Source organism: Octodon degus, unplaced genomic scaffold (genome assembly GCF_000260255.1).
Source record: "Octodon degus isolate 3935 unplaced genomic scaffold, OctDeg1.0 scaffold00261, whole genome shotgun sequence".
Classification (NCBI taxonomy): domain Eukaryota; kingdom Metazoa; phylum Chordata; class Mammalia; order Rodentia; family Octodontidae; genus Octodon; species Octodon degus.
Window position 1 is genome coordinate 1,950,084 of NW_004524837.1, and position 15,633 is coordinate 1,965,716.

A 15,633-nucleotide genomic window follows, 5' to 3' on the forward strand; every position below is an offset into this window, starting at 1 on the left:
AGCTGCAAGCGCCCTGTGACGAGCGGCACCGTCACGTACACCGTCACGCGCAGCTGCAAGCGCACTGTGACGAGCGGCATCGTCATGTATGTCTAAAATGTGCCAATAAGCTCACTTAATTTGAAAAGTCTGCTATATATTCTGTATCTTTTGATTAGAGAATTTAAATATTTATATTTAAAGCAATTGTTCTCTTTCACTCCTGAAGAGCAGTTTCCTAGGTATAATGTTCTTGGTTGACAGTTTTTAAAATAATTTAATCATCATCTTCCTTCTTACTGGTTTCAGGTCTCCTGTGGAGAGTCTGGATGGCTCTCTGAGGGTCTTCCTGGGCCATGAGTCTCTTCGCTCCTGATGCTTTCACGATTCTTTGTATTTGGCCTCTGTCAGTTGAGTAGCAGGTGACTCAGAGTAATCTTCTTTGAATTTTTCTTGCAGTCCTTGAGTTCACTCATCCTCCAATTTGGGGAATTGCCCGAATATATTTCATTCCGTAAGCTTTCTGAGAGCTCCTCTTTTCCTGCTGGCACTTTCCTTACCCACACGTTCATAGCTTTGACCATGTTCTGTAGATCCTCCATGTTTTCTTCATCTCTTTTCAGACTTTTTATTTTTGTCCTTCTAACTGGATAATTTCAACTGGCCTGTCTTAGCAGTTTAAGTCCTCAGAAGTATCAAGTACACTACTGAAGTTCTGTTTTGAATCTTTCTCTTCTGTCATTATACTCTTCCACCTTCAGAAATTTGGCCTGGTTGTTTTAATGGTTTTTATTCACTGAAGTTCTGATTTTGTGTATTGTTTTCTAAATTTCATTTAATTGCCTATTTGTATTTTCTTACATCTCACTGAGTTTTTGTGAAAAGGTTGATTATTTTGAAGTTTCTTTCAAGCACTTTTATACATTTGTATTTCTTTAAGGTTTGTTATTGGAACTTTGTTTCCTTTGCTGGTGAAATGAGGGCTTTTTCTTTGCTGCCCTCTGTAGGTTTCATATTTGTGTCAACGCATTTAAAGGTGTAAACTGCAAATTTAACCTTTAAGGATTGAAAGCATTTTTTTCAGATTAGCTCTGGGCCACTGGGATTGTCCCTGGGGTCATGACTGAGTGCACTGGATCTGGGTCATGGCTGATGCTGGTTTACCGCACTTTGCGCTTCTGTTACCTGAAGCTTCAGTGGGTGTGAGTCCTCTTTGTTCATGGATAGGCTGGATTGTCTCAAAGAGCCAGGCACATGGGGCTGGCCCTGAGCAGAGGGCTCATCTCAAGAGTCAGGGACTAGCGTCAGCAGTGGGGTCCTGGCTACACAGCCGCTCTCAGAGCACTTCAGTTGAGAAGGGCTGCAGGCAATGCATAGGGCAATTTCAAGACCTACAGTGATACCAGCCGTGGTTGGGGGCTGCAATGGCACTGCTATACATGTCCCTTCAGGTCCCTGACAACGAAACTGCTCTTTATTTATATCTGCTGCCATATCTTTAGTCCCTATGACATGGGCAGATGCTGAAGGCATACATTAAGGGCTTGATCTGTTGCTCTCTCTGGGATAAGAATCTATGGTTTTCAAGAGGCCATGGTACCTTCTCTTGTTTTTACTTTCTGTCACTTGGGAATTTATTTATTCACTACTTTCTGGATACCTTGGATTACCTTTTGACATTTAGTTCACTTCTGAAAAGTCAAAAAGTAGGCACATTGAAAGCAAACAATGTGAACAAACTTGCCTGCTTGGGAATCAGCCAGCATCTGAGGGACACCGAGGGCAGTCTTTGTCCTGCAAGGTCATGATTGAATGTGTGAAATGTGGGGAGTAAGTGTCCTACAGGGTGTGTGTCTGCTTGTGGCTTTGGTTTGGTTTTGGGTGTTTCTCTTGATGATAGAAGTGAGTCCTGCCTGATGGTGTTGTTTCAGCTGGAAAGTGTCTGTGCATACACACAGATACCTTGCCACTTTCTCCGTATCAGGTCCTTCTTATTGTGTGCCTGCCTGTGAATTGTACTGGACACTCCTGGGGGAAAGAGTTGTGCACACTGCAGAATTGATGATCAATACTGGCAACAGAGGCATTAGAATGTCCATTTTTTATAGATTTATGCATTCTTTCTCCTCATTTATTAGAATATTTAAGTAAAATATTAAGTAAATATTACCAATTCAGTAATATCAAGGACAAGTTTTCTCTTCACTAATACATCTGTTGAACAATGTAAGGAGAAGGTGGACTTAGTTGACTTCTAAAAGCATGGTTTCAAGTTGTCATCCATAAGAATATCAAACCAAAAGAGAGAGCAATGGGGAGTGAAGAGCCCTGGTGAGGAGGATGAGGATAATCATGAGATGGATTTGATGGCACAGCAGCAGGCCAGCCACATCCCAGGTGGGAAGGTCGGAGAAGAACTGGCTGAGAATCCACTTGCAGCCATGACCAACCATCTCTTTTGTTCTGCTCACAGGAGGCTCCGAATTCACTGATGCTGCCATTGGTCAGAAGGGCATAACAGTCTTGCAAATCAGCAGTGGTCTGTTGCATGTTATCAGTTGGAGCTGAAAAGAAACAACAGGTAGACTGGATTAATGTAACCAGAGAACTCATGAGCTCAGTCTTGCTCTAAGTGAGTCCTGAGCCACCAAAATGAGGCTAAGGAATGCACATAAGTAATTTGGCTAAGGAATGTGCATAACTAACTTGTTGTAAACAAACTGCTATCTATATTGCCTTCCGGCACTCACCAATCTCTAAATTCACGGAACACTGAAGGATCAAAGAACAGAAAGGACACCTCCAGAAGATGCTGTTATCTGTGGCCTTGTATCCCAGCTCATGGGAATTTCCAAGAGACAGCTTGGGCTCTATTTCCTGCTCTTTGCTGTCTTCTGATGTCAGGCTTCTGTCTCGTATCACTACAGTGGTCAAACTTTTCTGTGGCAAATCATACTAACCTTTCCTGATACATGTAAGTGGTCAAAGGCTTAAAGCTTCAACCAACAAGTAAATGGCTGCAGATCTATTTCTGGACTTGACATATGCCATCAAAGATTAGATCTTTATTTAATACTGCTGAAAATTATTATGCCCCTCCCACAAGATAATTCATAGTTGTGTTTGGTTCCTGGTGTCTGCTTCTCCTTGAGTTTTCAGGCTTGAAGTCAGTGTAGCTGCTCATGACAAACATGGAGGGGGTGAATTCCTAAGGAGACGTACCATTCCTTCTCTTCCTGTGCTTCAGGTGTCTGGCCAGATGGTTCTGGTGAGCGTGGTTGTGCCCTGGAAGCGGTTCAGCCACTGCTGTGTCTTGACGCTGATACACTCAACTATGAAAGGCTGAGGCCCTGTAGTACAGGAGCTGGTTCTGCACATTCTGCCCCAGCTGCCCTCGAGCAGATGCTCTGCACCACATCTGGCATGCTTTCATCCACACAACACAACGGGGGCCTCATGAAGCCCTGTGCAGGCTCATCTTTGGTCAAGGCGTGGGCTACTTTCTAAATGTTGATAGTGAAGAAAGTGTTGATGAGGGGCTCGAGGTAGTGACCTAGCATAACTTGCAGAGAGAAAGGTGTGTTGTTCGCTCTGTACTTCCCTTGCCTTGTACAGTCCCAGGGATAGCCACCTTTTGACACCTAGAGGCTTTCTGCCACATCCACAGCACAGATCCTCCTGGTTTCCTCTCCATCTTTTCTCTGTACACCTGCTTGTTACATTTGGTAGTTACAGCTTTAAATGGTTGCAATTATACCATTGAAGCTTTGAAGGACATGCGCCTGTGCCAAATCCCACTGGACTGGACAGGCAGTGTGATCAGCAGCAAAAACAAAGCATTTTTAAAGTTAAATGAGCTCAAGCATGCCAAAAGAGGCTTTGAATCATGATGCCATTTGATCACTGAGAGTTTTCTAGGTTTGAGAAGTTCAAAGATGACAGAGGCCAGACATCCAGGTGCCTATCCGAGTGCTCGTCCCCTGGAAGTGCCAGTGGGCAGAGGTGTGGACCACTGAAGTGTGTGGTAACCTGTGATAAAATGTTCGAGAAAAAAAAAATTGAGCTTTAACAAAACTTTTCAGCAGAAAGAGTTAAAATGTGAGGATTGTGGTTCATACTTTATAAGATAAATGGAAATTACAGATTTGAAATATCCTGAATGTTAAATAAGGGGAACAAGCTAGTTTTTGAGAAAATCATAACTGATGTTGCTACATGCTATTGCCTCATGAACTCCAGAAGAAGGGAGAAGCATCAGGGAGAACAAAGACATTCCCGGGTCCAAAGACAGTGTGCTCATCAAAAATTCCAAGCTAAGGCACTTCTCACGTGCTTCTCTGACAAAGTATCACCCATGCATAATTTATCACAGACATAATTTTCTGGATGGAAGTAGTGTGGTGTTCAAAAGTCTCTGAAGCAAAAGGGGCGAGTTCTGACAGATGCTGCATTTTTAGCAAAGGAAGTTTTGAAGAGGGAAGAGAAGAAGGCAAAACGGGAGGGAGGGGAAAAGAGGCATGCAGGCAGGGAGGGAGTGAAGGAGAGAAGAAAGGAAGGAGGCCTGGCTTGCAGCTGTCTTTGAAATTGAGGGAAGTTGTCAGGGAGTTGGAGATGGCCTGCTTCCAATGACACAGAGTGTGTCTAAGGAGAGTGAACTGGAGAGAAAACATTCTCTCAGGCTTCACAGAGAGCAAATTGGTCAAGCAATGACCATGACTCATCTACATGGCTGATACTGACAAAGGATCTGCAACCTGCAGTACAGGGTTACAGGATAAATCCTGAGGGGACTTGACTGACCTTATCAGATACAGAAGTTACATTTCTTGTTATATAGGTCTTGCTTTATCTTGGTCTTAACCATCCAGCAGAAAAATATAAAAATGAGGTATATAAAGTAAAGCCGTATTAATATGCTGAGCTGCAAAAGGCTCAAGTCAACAACTTCTGTGGATAACCCATTACTATTGTGGACTGCTGGACTGTGTTGGATTGTTTTGCTGAATTCACGTACCTATAGTATTTAGATGCCAGTGGAATACCCATCTCTGACAGGACTAAACAAAAAAAGGGGATACAAAGGAAGGACCATTTTGTATTTGTATATACAGAATAGTTAGGACAGATATACAGCTACATTCGCTTAATTCAATGAGGAGAAAGATTTATACTAATAGTGTTTGGACAGGATATTTTGTCTGCATCTTATACTATGGATAACCACTAAAAAGGTAAGAATGTACAATGTATTAATTTTTGAGACTGTCCTATTAATCAATTTTGAAACTGTCTCATTGATATTTGTTTCTCAATAAAATAAAAATAAAAAGTGACAAACAAATAACTTTCTTTACAAAACTGTAGTCCACTGCTGTGGACATCTGCACTGACACAGTACTGAGGGTCAGAGACTGGGATGGTGACTCCAAAAGATCTGTGATCAAAGCAGTGTTGACACAGTGAAGTTACCTGTTATTGGTAATACAAGGCAGACCCAAAATCGGTGAATCTAGTGTGATTATTAAAAACATCACCCAGGTCTGCTGTGGTGCACGCCTGTAATCCCAGCTCTTGGGAGGCTGTAAACAGATGGATCACTATGAGTCTAATCTAGTAATGAGACCCTGAACACCCTGTGAACCCTTCCCTAAAATACAAAAAATAATAATAATAAGATAAAATAAAAACTTCAATCTCAGTTTACAGTAATGTTTCCAAACTGTGTTCAGTAGAATTAACAAGTATCTCAAGCAGTGTATGTGTGTATATACACGTGTGTATGCATGTGTGTTTCTTGTGCTTGTGTGGTGTGTATTGTGTGCATATGTAGTGAATACATGTTGTGTATGGTGTTCATGGTGTGTGTGGTATACGTCCTGTGTTTGTGGCTTGTGTATGGGGGTTAGACTTAAGTACTTGTGAACACTGGATGAAAGGAAGCCGAAGTGCTTCTCTTGGCCGTGCACTAGTGCTGGAGCGCGGTGCAGCCTGTGTGGGGCCTGGCTGCCTCCTCAGCACCTTCTGAGCTTCACTTTCTGTCTTTGAGGAGTAGACCACATTTCCCAAACTCATTTGATTGTAAGTACTGCACTACCTCAATCACCACGGCACTCTTCAGGGTGGGGTGTACTAAGTCAAGCAAATTAAACTAAACACTTGAACAACTTCTGACATTTCCACCCTCTCTCCAACCTTGAGAAGAAATACATCAAAAGCTCAAAACCAGCAGCACACAGCAGCATGAGCAGGGCCTCTCTAGAGGATGGGCTCCTGGAGATGGCCAGCCTTTGAGCCTGTGCAGGCCTGGAAACTGTCCTTCCTAGAGACCAAGGAAACCAGCTAGTGCTCCTGGTGAGGAGTAACACGAACATTCCAGGGAGACCTCGTGCCTCCCAGGAGCTGCTGACCCAGTGTGCTGCTGGCCTCAAATCCCACTTGAACTAAGTGTCTGTTTCCCTATTAAAATGTCATTGAGAGACTACACACCCTTTGGGACTTTTCTTCCCAAGCTTCTTTCTCTTTGTGTCTTCAGTGTGGAGACATTGAGCCTAGCCAGACTTTCTTTGATTAAGCATTTGGGCTGGGACCACCAAGTGCACTGGTTAGAAGTAGGTAGGACATGGGGAGAGAGCAAGGACTTTGTCCTCTGGCTGTGCAGAGGACCACAGTGTAAGGCCACCGCTCTCTAGGGATATTTTCATAGCAATGTGTTTTCTTCCGTGATTGAATTGAAGGGAGGAGGTCCCCATTCCTGAGCACTATTTGAACTGGAAATTGTATGGTGAATATAAGGGAATAAGAAGTGACTGGCGATGCTGGCTATTGCCAGTAGCAGTGAACTGTATAATTGTATACTTAAATACTTATATTCTAAGTGTATTCTAAATAATCTATCAATTGAGTCTTTAAAATTAATATGTAATAGTGTCTTGTATATTATCCTATCAATTAATATACATTACAATGAGGATAATAAAGGATGAGATAGTAGAGATAGTATTGATATTGTATGGTAACAGTATAGAGATAATTATTTCTTGTGTATCATTATTCATGATGGATGGTGGATGGCTTTGTCTTCCCCTTTCAGTGCAGTGAATGTGCCTCTGAAGAGATGCTTTTCACCTGTTTTTTAAAATTTTATTTTATTGAGAAACAAATATCAATGAGATAGTCTCAAAGCTGATTAATAGGACAGCTTCAATAATAAATACATTGTACATTGTTATCTTCTTAGTGGTTATCCATAGTACAAGACGCAGACAGGATATCCTATCCAAACACTATTAGTACAAATCTTTCTTCTCATTGAATTAAGCAAAAGTGGCTGTATATCTATCCTAATTACTAGGTATATACAATACAAATGGTCCTTCCTTTGTATCCCCTTTTTTTGTTTAGTCCTGTCAGAGATGGGTATTCCATTGGCATCTAAATACTATAGGTACGTGAATTCAGCAAAACAATCCAACACAGTCCAGCAGTCCACAATAGTAGTGGGTTATCCACAGAAGTTGTTGACTTGAGCCTTTTGCAGCTCAGCATATTAATATGGCTTTACTTTACCTCATTTTTATATTTTTCTGCTGGATGGTTAAGACCAAGATAAAGCAAGACCTATATAACAAGAAATGTAACTTTTGTATCTGATAAGGTCAGTCAAGTCACCTCAGGATTGATCTTGTAACCCTGTACTGCAGGTTGCAGATCCTTTGTCAGTGTCAGCCATGTGGATGAGTCATGGCCATTGCTTGACCAATTTGCTCTCTGTGAAAGCCTGAGAGAATGTTTTCTCTCCAGGTGACTGTCCTTAGGCACACTCTACATCATCGATCACTTTCCTCCATGGCTTCATAATCTCCTTGATTAGAAAATTTGGGACACAACTGAGTTACATAATGTTAGAGTACAGGTTCTCCTATATCCTGAGTCTTCACTGAACTTGAAAGTCTAGGGCCAAAATGTTGACTGACCTTGCAGCCCTTCCTTTTCTCCAATTTTTGATCTGTGAACTTAGGTTGTAAACCTTCCAAAAGTGAAGCTTATTATTACCCTGTATCTGTCTAAATATCAAACATCTTAGGCATAACATGGAACAGGTATTTTCCATCAAGTATTGATATGTTAATCTTTAAGTCCCTACAGAATATGAAGAAAAAAATAATTTAAAAAATAGGAATAAACACGTATTTTTACACAGAAATTTAGAAATCTAACTATATACAGCATTGTAGCAAGACAGTCCTGTGACTTCTTTTTCCTTGTGTCTTTTTTTTTTCATTTATTACCCTTTATTTTTTTTAAAACTTTTTTCTTGAGAGACAGTATGGTAGTAATTGGTATGTCATGTTAACAAATGGGTTTTGGAGCCTGGCAGGCTGCAGGGCTTGGGTCCCCAGGCAGGCACTGAGCTGCTTTTGGTTCTGGATGGGGCAGTGAGGCTGGGCCGGGAGCAGGGCCCTAGAGAGACAGATGTATGCTGGCTGATAGCTCAGCTCCAAGAGGCCCCTCTCAGCTGCACTGCACCGCGAGAATTACATGTTCTTCCTAAAATGCAGCAGGCTTCTGTGTACCCTGAGGCCTGTCACCAAGTGTAGAGCTTACTGTGAAAAACATCTGCTGGTTTTCTGTGAGCCCCTCTTGCTCACCCTCACTCTTCCTGCAGTTTCACTAAACCTCAGTGGTTAGAGCACGAACTGTGGGGTGGAACAAGAGTCCCGCCACAGACGAGAACCTCTGGGGAGGCCGTACCCTTTCCTGGACTTGGGGTCTCAGCTGAGCAGTGGGTACAACATGTAAAACCACCAGGGCAGGGAGGGCCAGGGGTCCTACCACACATTGGAGCAGGACTTTGAGCCCTGTCACTCAGAGGACACTTGGGAAACCACAGGGCCTCAAGGAAACTGCCTAAGAGCTGTGTCTTCTTGTTTTCCTTTTGATTGATAAGCCCTATCTTTGGTCTGTGATCACGTGTTAGCCGTGTTGCTTCACCAGAGGTGACTGAATGTGGCACTGGCCTTTACAGCACCTGTCCATGTGTGTAAACACAGGGTACTACTAGGTAGGGGCTAGTCCACAGCCATGTGTTTGACTTGAACTTGCTGCACTTGCAGTCCTGTAACTGGGAGAAAATCTTCAAGCAGTGCCCTACGAGAGTTCAGGGTGGCCTGTGGGTAGAGTGGGGACTATTTCTTTCAGTGGAGCAGAATTATGCACCTTTTATAATGATGAAGAAATCATATGATTTTGTGTGTGGTGTTGGGGATGGACCTTTGTATATGAAGTAAGTGACACATCACAAAGCTAGATCCCCAGCCCCAGGATTCTTATTCCCTTATATTCACCATGCAACAGTCTCCAGTTCAATGCTGCACAAGAAATTACTCATCTGTGCTGACTGGCACCTGAACAGCATGCCTGCGTGGAGGAGGCAGGTATATTCCTGCACCTGACCTCATTCTTGTCCTCCCAATTACAGGCCACTGACTGGGCTCAGGTCAGAGGTCAAGTGGGCCAAGATGCAGAGCCTACACATCTAGCAAAGACTCAGACATGGTGGGGCTCCTCTAGCTGGTTCATCTGCAGAAAAGACTCAGGCAGCCTGAGAGTTCCCTCCTGCTGTCCAGGAGTACTGCCTCCACACTTTTCCCCCACTGCCCTGGTAGGCCATAGGGCTGGCACTGGCTTGATATGTAGCCATGTGGCTGCCTGGTTCCACACGGCACCATGTTACTACACATTAGCGCTATGTGAGTGGCCCACAGCAAAAGGTGGAAGGAAGGAGTAGACTTTCTCCTGTGCAATATCAGGATGAAACATTATGCACATTTTCATTCAGTGATATGTAATACTGAGTACAAATTATATACATGATTCTGATTCTATTGCTTATTTCTGTCTGTGAGGTCCCCTTGTCCTACTTATTTTCTCACTGTTGGGACTAAATATATGACACTCACAAATTAAAAGAGGGAAGGTTTATTTCAGCTTGCAGTTTGCAGAGGTTTCAGTCCATAGTCAGGTCCCTCAGAAGCAGGCTGGCAGAGAGGAGAGGCAGGCTAGCATGACAGAGAGGTACGGCAAGGAGAAGCAGCCCATAGTATGGCGGGCAGCGAGCAGAGAGTCTTCCTTCTTTCCCTATCTATTCAATTCAAGCTACAATCCTATTGGCTGGTGCCACTCACATATTGGATGAGTCTTTCCTCTTTGTAAGTCCTCACTCAGCGCTGTGCTCAACCAATCAGTAGTTAATCAAGTATCACACACTTGTGATACAATCACTCCCAAAAGCCCCACCTATGAGTACATGAGGCTTTGGGGGGACATCCAGATATAAGCCACTGTACCCCACATTTTCTATAGGAGCCTGTTTTTAAGGTCAGAAGCCAGGAGTCTTAAGGTGAATTCAATCCTTGAACCCCCAAATCCCTTGGAATCTCCATTCCCAATGAAAATAGTCATCACAGAATCTGACATCATATTACAAAATAGGCTTCTGCCCTAAATGGTTAAGTCAGGATAGACACATAGATGGATGGATAGATAGATAGATAGATAGATAGATAGATAGATAGATAGATAGATGATAGATAACACATTTGGGTATTTGAGATAGATGATAGATAACACATTTGGGTATTTGACCTTCCATCCAGTACACAAGATGTACTGGTAAGGAATTGTAAAAATGATGCTAGAATGGACAAAAATGTCTGATAAAATCATGCAGTTAAAGAAAGATACAAATAACTCACCACAGCATAGCAGCCTGGAGCACTTACCTTAAAAGGCATAGCAGCCTGGAGCACTTCCCTGTAGAGCAAGGCAGGCAGTCCTCTTGGATACTTCGGACTTGGATACTCCAGGATGTTGCCCATGGGATGTTTGTAAGGTGAGAGTTCCCACCTCCAGAAAAACACCAACCACAGTGTGAGTAGCCTCCAGTTAGCTCAACTGCCAATGAAGCTAGAACAGGTGAAAACCTACTCTGTCTTTGAGCACATCACCAGGAGATGAGTTTTAAAATAGGTAAATTTTTTTCTTTGATTGGCCTTATGCTAAGTTGACTTAATCAGAACATGAATGTATCAAATGAGCATCGATTATTTAGAAGTCACTGTCAAGTGTTCTATTAGGTCATTAATAGAATTGTGGGGTTTCATGAACTCTGACTCTGGTTTAGCCCAGGTCAGAAATCTTGCTGGCACAGGAAAGGGGAGACCCACATTCTCTGGGCCTCGATGGAACGCATGGGCTTGGGAGGCCCATGGGAAGAAGTCAGCTAAAAGCAAAGCGTCCCACGCCTATGGGAGCACTGACCCCATACACCTGCAGTGCGTGGAGAGCCACTATCCCACCGGGGTCTAAGGGGAGGAGGATTCGGATCCTGGTAACAGCAGCCTCCTGGAAGTCACAGGTTCTCATACTTTCTTCCTTCCAAAACAGTCCCTCAAAACAGAGCTGGGTTTCACTCTCCTTTTTTTCTTTTAACTATTATTCATACATATTTGCAGCACACAATGATTACGTTCACTGTAAGGCGATTGGCATGTGTGCATATGGTGACACGTGTCAACTCTTCTTTCCTCCCCTTGCTCTACCTCTTATTTTTCCATCATCAGATTTATTTAGTTGTAAGACTTTATAAAGTTAATTATCATATTACACATTGTCCAAACACAAAAATGTGGGTTGTTCAGGGGTGCTCAACATGCTGTCTTCACAAAGGGACACCATCCCCACCCCTCACCCAGATCTGGCTTCTCTGATCCCCAGTGTCTAGGGACAGAGGCTTAGGAGCAGCAAAGGAACAGGACCTCTTCCTGCAGTCCCTTTTTGCTTTGCCCTACTGGCATCTTAAATACACAAAAGCAGTTGAATTTCCAAAATAAATCTTCTTTGTTTGTTTAAGTAAAATTTGCTCCTTAAATAAGAACAAGACCTCTGTCTCAGCCCAAGCTCCTGCCTCCTGCCTCTGCGGACAAGTGCTGAATGTTGTTTTGCTGTCGGTGTGATTACAGGAATTGTCACAGCCCTTCAGGAACAACAGACAGCTTCAGGAAATGATGTAAGAGCTGCATGATCCCCCAGAGGAGGAGGCTGGCTGAGTTCTAATCAGGCAAAAGGGAAACAGCATAGATTTTCTAATTAACAAATCAAGAATAACTGTAATTCATAATGTAATCAGGAAGGTGTTTTTCTTTTCCAGTTTGATATGTTAACTCATAAATTATTGCTATCTTCCAGCCCTGAGTGCTGATAAATTTTATAAAAATGAAGTATAATTAAATTCTTCCACCTTGACTGTCTTTGTGAGCATAACATGAAGGCTAGCTTCAGCAACTATTCTACTTAGGCAGTGTTTTCAGCCAGGGAAGTCTGGATTGCCTTGTTTAGTGATTTAATATACCATGAATATATTCAACATTTTGAAGTTTTTTCCCTCAAGTTGAGATGTTCATGTGAGCTGCCAAGACTCCACGCTCCCTCAGAGCTTGGATGTCTGACTGAGGAAAGAAGGCAAAGCTGAGGCCAAAGGCCATTGCCAAGGGCCCAGGGACACCCAGGGAGCTGACCAGAACACCTTGCTGCCTCCCAGGTGAGCCTGTGCTGTGCATGTTCAGCCTCCTTCTGATGATTTCACGTGACTCATTTCTCTTCCTGGCTGACATCTTCATGTGATCCTGATCTGGTCTTGGTGGCCAATGAGCACCTGCCTGGAGGAGCACTGGGACCCTGCAACCTAGGTCCAGCCTCGACCCCATTTCATACTGAAGGAAATGGTGCATTTGTTGTTGTTGTTGTTTTTTTTTTTTTTTTTTTTTTTTCGGAACCAGGGATTGAACTCAGGTCCTTGTGCTTGCCAGGGAAGCACTTATTCCACTGAGCCGTCTCCTTGGCCCCAAAATGGTGCATTTTGTGGCCCTCACTGTTCAGGTATGTGGACTAATGACTGTTCACTACTGTGGCAGAACCCCATCCCCCACCTTTTGTTCACCAGGACATAATTTATATGCCTTCCAGTCAGGACCAAGAGGAGGTTCAGTGCATTATGATATTAAAGTGGAATTTGGATGAAGTCTAGTGAACCTCTGAGTCAATTAAAAAAAAAACAAACTGTCACCACTTTATTTATGGAGCCTCCATCCTATCCCCAAGCAAGGACACAGGCTCACACCCCAGCCAGTTAATTGAGAAAAAAAAAATCATCTACTGTATGCAAAGCCCAAAGGAGGGTACAAAAAACTGTACAATATTCTGGAACTCAGAAGTCATGTCTGCTCTCCAAAGAGCTTCCCGACTGGGTGACAGAACTGCAGCCTTTGCTGGCTAATGTTTGCTGGAAACTCCATGGCTACCACAGTACCTGGCTCAGTGGGAAAGTGTTTGTTCAGAGAGGACTTTTCCTATTATCATCATTTTAATACTCCCTTATAATAAACAGGATATTTCTATGTTGGTCAAGTGAAAAATTAAGTGCGTAAAATGAATCCATGATTTTGTGGATTGGTGCCCTTGGGAAGGCGCTGGGAAGGGTTACCTGGGTGTCTCTGGTGAGACTGGTGTGTTCTGTTCTGGGACTGAGTTGAGTACACAGGCATGTCCACGTACAGAAACATACCCACTTGTACAAGGGTGTTACTGTATATTTCTGGTATGTGAGTTACAATTCAATACAAAATTTAAAAAACTAAGTGCAGCTATCAGAGTTGAAGATTAGACTTGGATTCATTGCTGTTAACAAGCAGTTTAGTAGTGGGCACCCTAAGCCAGGAAGGTGAAGTTGTGCCTGTGTGACCTACAGCAGGACATTGATGTTGATCCTTCTTGTCTTTCTTGCAGATACTACTGAGCAAATTGCTCTACAGTAATCCAGTGCCCACCCATTCCGAGCCCTGAGTATTGCCACTGTGTGCTCATGTCTGCCCCCACACCCGGTTCTTCTCCTTTCTGGAGAAGCCCTCCTGGAAAGGTGGGAGAGCCTCACCATCCACAAAAGTGTCTTTGAGAGTCCTGCTTCAGGTTTTCATCCCCAAAGCTCCATCAAGCTGTTCTGCCCACCAATGCCAGTCTGTGTGCTTCGCCAAGCTGATGCTCTCTCCTCTGCCCTTATCAGGCCAGACACAGTGGCTCTTCTCAGAGCATGGTCAGTAGCTGCACTCTGCAAGTCCTTGTCTTTCACTCAGTCTTTTCCTGCACTCCCTCAAGTATGTGAGATCCAGGGATGCCATCCTGAGAGCTCCACTTTCTCCCACCTCATCCTGTAGCGCTGGTCTCTTTCTGTCCCAGTCCTGCCACCTCTATGGTGATGACACCCATTGTCCATGCTTGCTTTCCAAACACCAGGTGAAACAAACATGGGACTCTGTCCTCCCAGCAGGACATGTTTCCAGCACACATTGGTTGATCCTTTTGTGATCACCCCTGCCCTGCAGAAGAGACCTGAACCAGCTTTCTTCTTCTTCTTTTTTTTTTTTTTTTTTTTTTTTTTTTTACCTCAGGGACATAGGTTTATAGTCAGCCCCTGGAGAACCACCTTCTCAGGCTCACATACCACAGCAAATATGGCTCTTTCCGGATTTTCTGACCCTTCTAAGGTGATATTTCTAGTGGGAGGTGAGAGAGAAGGGAAAGGAAGAGCAAAATTTCTTTCAACTCTAGACTCAGCTTCTCTTCCAACTGTGTGATCTGCCCCCTAGAGCTTGGGAGAAGGTGGGCAGGAAACTTAGAACATTCTGGAAGGAGGGATGTTAGGGCCTAGCAAGAAAAAAAGGAAGCAGTTTAGACTTGGCCATTGATGTAATATTCAAAAGAAAAGGTAATCTGTTTTTAGTTTGGTCACGCCACTAGGAAATCTCAAAGACCTAAGTCCTTGTTACAGTTCAGCTCTATGGTGTCCCCCCAAAGTCTTGGGTGATCAGAGATGGGGCTTCTAGAAGGTGCTTGAATCATGGGGGCCTTAACCAGGGGATTAATTCATTGATGAGGTCCTAGCTGAATGAACTGTCAGGAGGATGGTCCCTGGAGGGGCTGGGTCACTGGGATGTGGTAGGCAGGGTGTGTCCTGTCTGGGCCCCTTCATCTCCTGCTCCTCTCTTGCCCTCTCCGCTGCTTGGCTGCCTTGGGTTGAGCTACACCCTCACACCAGGATATGTGTGCGATGGAGCCAGCCCACCGTGAACTGAAATCTTTGAAACTATAAATCAAAATAAACCTTTCTCCTTTACATTGTGCATCACGTTCTCTGTCCAGCAATGGAAACATGATGAATGCAGTCCTCTGAAACTCATTTTATATTACATATTTTGTTGACATCTCCAGGATAGTTAAATAGCTTGAACATTTCACCTCAGCATACAAATAAATGCAGGTTGGGCTATCTCTCGGAAGGCCACTGGCCCAGCCTGTGGAGTAAGAGATCTTAGCCTTTTAGAGGATATAGTAGAAAGGGGCCCACCCGGCATACATAGGAGCTGCCCTCCCGCAATCCGCCTGTCTGAGCGTGACCCCAGAATTGTGGTCCAGTGGTGAGCTGGAATCCATGGTTGGTTATTCAACGGTCAAAAAAATGCACACAGACACCCATCAAAGACAGTGCCCACTGTGTTTGGTTCATGGGCCTAGGTTAGGGAACCACATGAAAAGTGGTTTACA

General features: G+C 43.7%; 1 protein-coding gene across 1 annotated transcript in view; it reads right to left on the reverse strand.

Annotated features, from left to right (window-relative positions):
• The window catches only part of Ttll2 (tubulin tyrosine ligase like 2), a 4,876-nt gene extending 1,479 nt beyond the window's left edge, over window positions 1-3,397 (reverse strand). The window contains 8 exon segments of the mRNA XM_023706512.1: window positions 30-92; window positions 2,150-2,288; window positions 2,290-2,444; window positions 2,446-2,510; window positions 2,902-3,046; window positions 3,048-3,125; window positions 3,298-3,313; window positions 3,315-3,397. Of these exon segments, the coding sequence (XP_023562280.1) occupies window positions 30-92; window positions 2,150-2,288; window positions 2,290-2,444; window positions 2,446-2,510; window positions 2,902-3,046; window positions 3,048-3,125; window positions 3,298-3,313; window positions 3,315-3,397 (744 nt within the window).
• Window positions 3,398-15,633: the final 12,236 nt, after the last annotated feature.